At 47.8% G+C, this 7859-nt stretch overlaps 1 protein-coding gene across 1 annotated transcript in view; it reads left to right on the top strand.

Annotated features, from left to right (window-relative positions):
- Positions 1-1347: 1347 nt before the first annotated feature.
- Positions 1348-7859, top strand: part of LOC118001859 (superoxide dismutase [Mn], mitochondrial) — an 11438-nt gene continuing 4926 nt past the window's right edge. Inside the window, exons 1-3 of the mRNA XM_034992042.1 lie at positions 1348-1466; positions 1824-2026; positions 6813-6929. Of these exons, the coding sequence (XP_034847933.1) occupies positions 1444-1466; positions 1824-2026; positions 6813-6929 (343 nt within the window). The 5' untranslated portion in view covers positions 1348-1443. The remainder of the gene's footprint in view (positions 1467-1823; positions 2027-6812; positions 6930-7859) is intronic.

Here is a 7859-nt window from a genome sequence, read left to right as displayed (position 1 = left end):
CTTGCCCTTCACGATATCAATGCCAGACTACCTTGACTGAAAAACTATTTTATATCTCAGTTCAGCTAAAATGCTTCTTAATTTCCATAACCAACCAAATTTGAGTTTTGAGCATATGCCTAGCTTGCCCCCAACCTGATTTTACTCCTTTATCCCATCAAATATTCTTGGTTAGTTTCCCAACTGTTGGCAAGTGCCAGCCCTCTTGCTGAGAAGCCAGCTCAGTAGTTCCTGTTAGCTATTCCCCAACCCAAATCCTAGTCATCCTTGGGAAGGGGGGAGAGATAGGGAGGGGGGTGTAAGAGAGTAGCTGAAACTATTCAGCACCTACTCTGCTTCCTTTTATATTATCCTATTCAGTAAGGATCCAACTTACACCAATAATAGTGTTAAGGGTTTACTAACTTCTATATAGAAAGGATTCACACAATTTAGGATTTTTTTTAAATTGTTGAGAAAGCATTAGATGCAGCTCATTGGGCTGTTAGACACAGTAGGAAAGAATCCTCTGTTGCACTTTTGTAATATTCTCCTGAGCTTTTGGTTCTTGGAAGTCACTCTGAACAAACACTCAGGACCTGACTGGTCAGGCTTAGTAATCAAGAAAGTACGAACTTTCGGTTCTAATCCACTCTTTTACTTATTAACTGTGTGATCAGGGCAACCTGCTTAACTTCAGGGAGCTCATTAATACCGCCTGGAGTCAACGATACCTACTCTAGGAGTGAAATAAAGATAAATGCATATAAACCCAGCAGCATAGTCCCTGGCACGTTGCAGGCGTTCAGTAACACTATCAGGCCGCCCCGGTCCTGGCTCCGGTCCCAAGGTCGAATTCACTCGGAAAGAAAGGTCACTCCGGGCAGCGGCTGGAGGGGCACCGGCTCTACACCGTACCAGCGCTCAGGACTCTCCTCCCTGCGGGCCCTCCCTAGCCCGCCAGAGCGCGCCAAGGCCGCTCAGGGAAGCCGCAGCCCTCCCGCCCAGGAGGTCGCCGGACCCCACCGCGGCCCCGAGGCGCCGGGAGCAAAGGGGCGGGGTTGCGGCGGCTGCGCCTGCTGGGCCCCCCCCGCGGGCCCCCGAGGGGGCGGGGCTGCGGGCCGTACCATCTTCCACGTGGGGGGGGTAGAGCGCGGCCTTCCCTTTGGCCACACGCTCAGAAGCGGGCAGGTGGGCGCCGCCGTTCCCCTGGCCGCCCGGGGCAGGTCCCTCATGCCCCTCCTTTTCCTCCTCTCGCATCCCCTGGGCTCAGGGCGCGGGCTGGCTCCGGCAGGGCAGGCCCCGGGCCGCGCGCCCCCCGGCGTGGGAGCGGCAGGCGCAGGGGGCGGAGCCCGTGGAGGTCGGCGGTGTCCCCGCGGCGCGGCCCGCGGGCTGCGTCTGTGTGCGCCCGGCCCTCGGCGCGGCGGTTCGGCTCTGCGGCCTGGACTGCTGGCGTAGCTCACCATGCTGTCCCGGGCAGCGCGCAGGTGAGGCGCCCGGGCCGCAGGGCGCAGCGGGGGCGGGCCGCGGCCCGGAGGGCGGAGGGGCTCGGGCGGCCGCCTCCACCGGCCCCGCTCCGTGCGTGCCCGCGCCGGCGCGGCGGGTCCCGGGCATCTCCGCGGCCCCGGCGCCGTGGGGACGCGGCGGGCGGCCCTGCGTCGGGGCAGGTGGCCGCCGAGCGCGCCCCGGTGCTGCCGCGGCGCAGGGCTGCCGCGTTGGTGTAAAGCTGCAGCGAACGTGGAGGGCGAGCGAGCGAGCGAGCGAGCGAGCGGTAGAAAGGCCCGGATGGCGCTGGGTCTGCGTAGACGCGTGAGCGAATCGGTCTGCGTCTGCTCTCTTCGCAGCACGAGCCGGACGCTGGTGCCGGCGCTGGGGTCGCTGGCTGCCCGGCAGAAGCACAGCCTCCCCGACTTGCCGTACGATTATGGCGCCCTGGAGCCTCACATCAACGCCCAGATCATGCAGCTGCACCACAGCAAGCACCACGCGACCTACGTGAACAACCTGAATGCCATCGAGGAGAAGTACCTGGAGGCGCTGGAGAAGGGTAGGTGCCAGGCTGCCTGCCGGTGAGAAGCGACAGGGAAAGGGGACCGCGAGGCGCGGCCCCGGGAACCAGGAGAGCGGCTCCTCCGCGTGTTCCGGAATTCACAAGGAATGCGGTCGTTTTGTGGGAAACTGAAACAGGCCTGTGTGTATCTACTAATACTTAGAATTCAGTGTTACGATATAATATGGACTTACCCCCCCCCCCCCGCCCCCAGAGAGCTTAGTTGACAAAACCGGTAAGGAGCGTGTGGACTTTGTGGCCGGGGGCGTGTGTGTACGAGAGTCTGTGTGTTAATGTCTCCGTACAGAATCGTATTACACTTTTCAGCCTGCTAATCAGTGGCTTGCACGAGAAAAACAACTGACGGTGTGTATTGCTTAATAAGCTGCCCAGTTAAAACATGTCGTTTTTCCAAGTTTATTGACTTTAGGTCCTCTGACATTTGAGTAAATTTCGGACCGTGACATCTTGCTGACGGGGGGCATCTAGTGGGAAAAGGTAGTATTTCAGCCTGATTGCATGAGGTAATTGGCTAAACAAAAACAAGAGGAAGTTGCCACATTCTGGAAGATTTGTGACGGGAACCGTGAGTACGCGGAAAAATTTTGGTGATTTGTACGGGAAAGGGGTTTTAGAAAATAACAAATTCGGGGAAGATGTGGTAATGATGGCAAGGTGGGGAATATCCCAGTTGTGAAATTATTTCCTGCATGATAACACCTGACAACTTGAACCTTTCTCTTCAATATTTTAAGAACAACTTAATTTCAGTCCTTCTCTTGTGCAATCACACCTTTACTCGTTTTCATGAAGGTTACTGAAAACAAAAAAAAGCTGTACATTATGTTGTATTATGTTGACTATAAATTAATAAGTACCTACAAAGTTTTCTTTTATTTAAAAAATTATATATTTTAAAGACTGTTGAAGAATTAAATTTTCATGTTTGAAAATTTGGGGCAAAAGTATTAAGTGACATAAACATCATCAATCTCATTAAAAGTAGGTAAATACTTTTCAAACAAAAGTATTTAACTTGTACTTAACAGGAAAAAAATTGAAACCAAGGAAAATGTTGAACTTAATAGTATTTTTTTTTTTTTAAAGATTTTATTTATTCATCTGAGACAGAGAGAATGAGAGAGAGAGAGAGCATGAGAGGGGGGAGGGTCAGAGGGAGAAGCAGACTCCCCGCCGAGCAGGCAGCCCGATGCGGGACTCGATCCAGGGACTCCGGGATCATGACCTGAGCTGAAGGCAGTCGCTTAACCACCTGAGCCACCCAGGCGCCCAAACTTAATAGTATTTTTAAAAGCAAATTGTAAAGCCCCGCACATTTCTATTTATTACTACTATTTTTTATTTTTTTAAAGATTTTATTTGTTTATTTGACAGAGACATAGAGAGCACAAGTAGGCAGAGCGGCAGGGAGAGGGAGAAGCAGGCTCTCTGTGGACCAGGGAGCCCGACGCGGGGCTGGATCCCAGGACCCTGGGATCATAACCTGAGCCGAAGGCAGACACTTAACCACCTGAGCCACCCAGAAGCCCCAGTTACTACCTTTTTTTTTTTTTTTAAGCTCTATACCCATTGTGGGGCTCGAACTCACAACCCCAAGATTGAGTCGTATGCTCTACCAACTGAGCCAGCCAGGCACCCCCAAATTTATATTAAAGTTTATTTATTTATTCAGTTTATTTATTTGAGAGAGAGAGCACAAGCAGGGAGGAGGAGCGGAGGAAGAGGAAGAAGCAGACCTCCTGCCGAGCAGGGAGCCCGCCAAGCAGCTTGATCCCAGGACCCTGGGATCTCCACCCGAGCTGAAGGCAGATGCTTAACCGACTGAGCCACCCAGGCACCCCTATATTAAAATTTAAAAATGATGAAGTGGCTCAGTCGGTTAAGCATCTGCCTTTGGCTCGGGTCATGATCCCAGGCTCCTGGGATCTAGTCCTGCATCGGGCTCCTTGCTCAGTGGGGAGCCTGCTTCTTCCTCTGCCTGCCGCTCCCCCTGCTTGTGCGCATGCTCTCTCTCTGACAAATAAATAAATAAGATCTTTTTTGAAAAAGATTTTATTTATTTGACAGAGAGACAGCGAGAGAGGGAACACAAGCAGGGGGAGTGGGAGAGAGAGAAGCAGGCTTCCCGCAGAGCAGGGAGCCCGATGTGGGGCTCGATCCCAGGACCCTGGGACCATGACCTGAGCTGAAGACAGACGCTTAACGACTGAGCCACCCAGGCGCCCCTAAATAAATAAAATCTTAAAAAAAAAAAAGATGAAGTAAACTTTAAGAGATTGAGATTATTAAGCTGGTTTTCAATAGCATGTTTCTTTCCCATTAGAAAAATTTAGTTACTGTTGATTTATTAAAAAACAACATAAAACCTACATTTATTTTTAGGGTGACTTTCCTAGAATAATTTCTAAGAGGGACACTGATCTATAACAAAATTATATTGTGAACATAATAACAACAACAAATTGGCATCTTAAAACAACTCTACAAGATGATCTGTGTATTCTGAGATCACTTGGCCCTTTCCTCCTCTCTGAGGTATGCCCTAAGAACAGATTAGAGAACTTCTATTATGTAAACTCCCTAAGCACAGAGCTCTCAGTGGTTCTTTGTGTCTTCCACTTTGTCTCTTAGTATCTTGTGAATAATAAACACTTGGGATTTAATTGAACAAGGGAATTGCCATTTTCCCTAATAGTTAATCTTAGCTTCTTAAAGGCATGGAAAAGAATATTTTGCCTACTTATTTAGCAAGGTAAAAAAAAAGTCTTCCAATGTGATTTTTTTTTTTTAAGTGTAGATATCAGAGAATTAGTTGTTTTTACTTTTTTCATAAAAACTACATTTAATGTATTCAGTTATCTAGTCAATCAAACATTTATTGAGTGCCTGGTATGTAGGAGGCAATATATCGGCCCCTGGGACACAGCAGTGCACAGAAGTCCTTGTTATTATCGGAGCTTTTGTTCTAGTGGGGAGACAGATGGACAAGTAAATATGTAGTAGTATGCCAGGGCTGTAAGTCCTATCAGGAAAAACAAGTTGGGGAAGTGGTGAAAATTGCCCATTTTATATTGTGGTTTGAGAAGGCTTCACTGATGAGGTTGCCATGTCCGTGGAGACACGAAGGAGAAATGTGGGAATGAGCCACGAGGCTATCTTCAGCAAGAGTATTCCATTCCAGTTCAGGCAACAGCTAAGGTTAGGAACAGTTAGGGTTAGGAAACCCTAAACTGGGAGCAGGCTGAGCTTCTCTTGGAAGTGCGAGGAGGCCAGTGTGGCTGGAGCTGGGCCAGCGAGGAAATGCACAGGGTCAGATGACCTGCATCTTTGAAGGCAGTTGTAGGGACTTGGGGTTCACTCTGAGTGAGAGGAGCAGCCTTTGGAGGGCTTTGACTAGAGGAGTGCCATGATCAGTGTGGGGTGCAGAGGAGCCCTCTGGCCAGTGTTGAGAACAGATTGTAGAGGGCACGTGTGGAAGCAGGAGACCAGTATGGGATATGGTGGCACAGATGCAGGTAGGTGATGCTGCTCGTCTGCACCAGAAGCAGGAAGAAGGGACTGGATTCTGGATCTTTTTTTTTTTTTTTAAATTATTTATTTATTTATTTGAGAGAGAGAGAGAGAAACAGCATGAGAGGCGATAGGGTCAGAGGGAGAAGCAGGCTCCCCGCTGAGCCGGGAGCCCAATGTGGGACTCGATCCCAGGACCCGGGATCATGACCTGAGCCGAAGGCAGTCGCTTAACCAACTGAGCCACCCAGGCGCCCGATTCTGGATCTTTTTAATGGTAGAGCTGGCTTTGCCAGTGGGTATGTTGGTGGGTTGAACGTGGTGTGAGGGGAAAGGAGTAAGAAATGACCAAGTCCTCAAAAATGTTCTGAGAAAGCAGCTGGGCTGGGGAAGGCCGTTGGAGGGTAAGTTTGGGATTGGAAATCTGAAGTTGAGTCTTGAATATGCTGAATATTTTGTTGATGTAACATTGAACAATTTCCTAGTGGAATAGTTGTCTGTCTAGAAAATGAGAGCTGAAAATCTACCATTTTTAAAAAAAACTTACATTTATTTTTAGTAATCTCTACCCCCACTGTGGGGCTTGAACTCACCACCTTGAGACCGAGAGTTGTATGCTCTACTGACTGAGCCAACCAGGCGCCCCTGAAAATTTACCATTTAGTACAGTTTATGGAACCACACATATCCGCATTTCACTGTTTTCTATCTTTGTTCTCATTGTTGCTGAAATCTTCTTTTTTCTTTTCTTTTCTTTACTTATTTGCCAGAGATAGAGGGAGGGCACAAGCAGGGGGAGTGGCAGGCAGAGGGAGAGGGAGAAGCAGGCTGCCCGCTGAGCAGGGAGCCCAGTGCGGGGCTCAATCCCAGAACCCTGAGATCATGACCTGAGCCGAAGGCAGACGCTTAACTGACTGAGCCATGCAGGTGCCCCTGCTGAAATCTTTAATATCCAAGAAAACTTTGAGTTCTTTGAAGCTCAGGAAAGAATTTTCTGCATGCTTTGCACCCCCTGCTGGGACACTCATTGAGTTGTTCAGAATGTTATTAATTGAATTGAAAATCCACTGGGACAAATAATTTTTTAAGATAATCTTTTGTTGTTGTTGTTGTTGTTCGAAATTGTGGAATTTTAGGACCGATAGGGATGTTACAGATAAGCTAGTCTAATTATCTGACGTTTTACAAAGAAAATGGTGTATAGAGTGTTTGAAAAGTAAGAATTTTAAAAAGTATGTTTGCCTCTTTACAGGTGACATTACAACTCAAGTAGCTCTTCAGCCTGGGCTCAAATTCAATGGCGGAGGCCATATCAATCATTCCATCTTCTGGACAAACCTGAGCCCTAAGGGTGGTGGAGAACCCAAAGGTTGGTAGATACTGGTATAGTCTTAGCTACATTTTGTGCACAATAGGAATGACGGTTGCTTTTCTTATATTAATTCTGAGATATCATAGTGGCATACTTTTCATAGCAAGGAGTACAACAAAGTTGTAACTTTGAAAGGGACGTGTAGGAATGGAGAGTACATTCAGGGAGTTACGTCATCAGGTTTTATACACATACAGTGTCAGATACGGTGTCAACTTCTGGTTGAAATGTACTGTACATTAGAACAAGACTGGTAAATGGTTTTTAGAAAAGTTGAGCAGCCTGGGGGTGGGTAAGATACTTAATCATTCTGTATCTACTTTCTTCATCTGTATGATACAGGGACAGTAATAGAGCTGTTTTGAAAATTAAATAAGTTATCAAACATAAAATGCCCAGAATAGTGCCTTTTGCTATTATTTTCCTGCTCTTCCTAACTGATAAAAAGTTAGTTGTCCCAGAAAATTAGGTTTTCCAGGACACCTGGAGGGTAAATGAGGGGACTACAGAGCTAATGGTCTTGTTCACTCTGGCTGGTTTACTTGACTTCCTGTGTCTCTTGTGGAGGCCCAGAGGACTTTAATTACCCTCCTCATCCCAGGGAAGTTACGGGGCATAAGTAGAGCTCTCCCTGTCTCTGGGCTTCTGGCATGTACCTTAAGTTTCTGTGGGTTTATTTGTTTTTAATTGTTTTGTAGAAGGCATCTTAGGCACTTGTAATAAGCAATTTCATTTGGAAGTAAAGATGAATGGGAGAGTAAATTTGAGTAGCTGGGCATTTTTTTTATGAGTTAGGTCTGCAGACAGTGACTTAATACTTCTGAGGTTTTGGGATTTAGTAGAATGTCAGATGTGCCCATTTTCAGCCAACAGGTCTTGGTTCTCTGACACTTTGGGTTATCTGTACCACTTTATTATTTGTGCTTA

Source organism: Mirounga leonina, unplaced genomic scaffold (genome assembly GCF_011800145.1).
Source record: "Mirounga leonina isolate KUSES-001 unplaced genomic scaffold, KU_Mleo_1.0 Mir_54, whole genome shotgun sequence".
Classification (NCBI taxonomy): Eukaryota; Metazoa; Chordata; class Mammalia; order Carnivora; family Phocidae; genus Mirounga; species Mirounga leonina.
The sequence above is the reverse complement of the archived record's forward strand: the minus strand, read 5'-3'. Positions and strand labels throughout refer to the sequence as shown.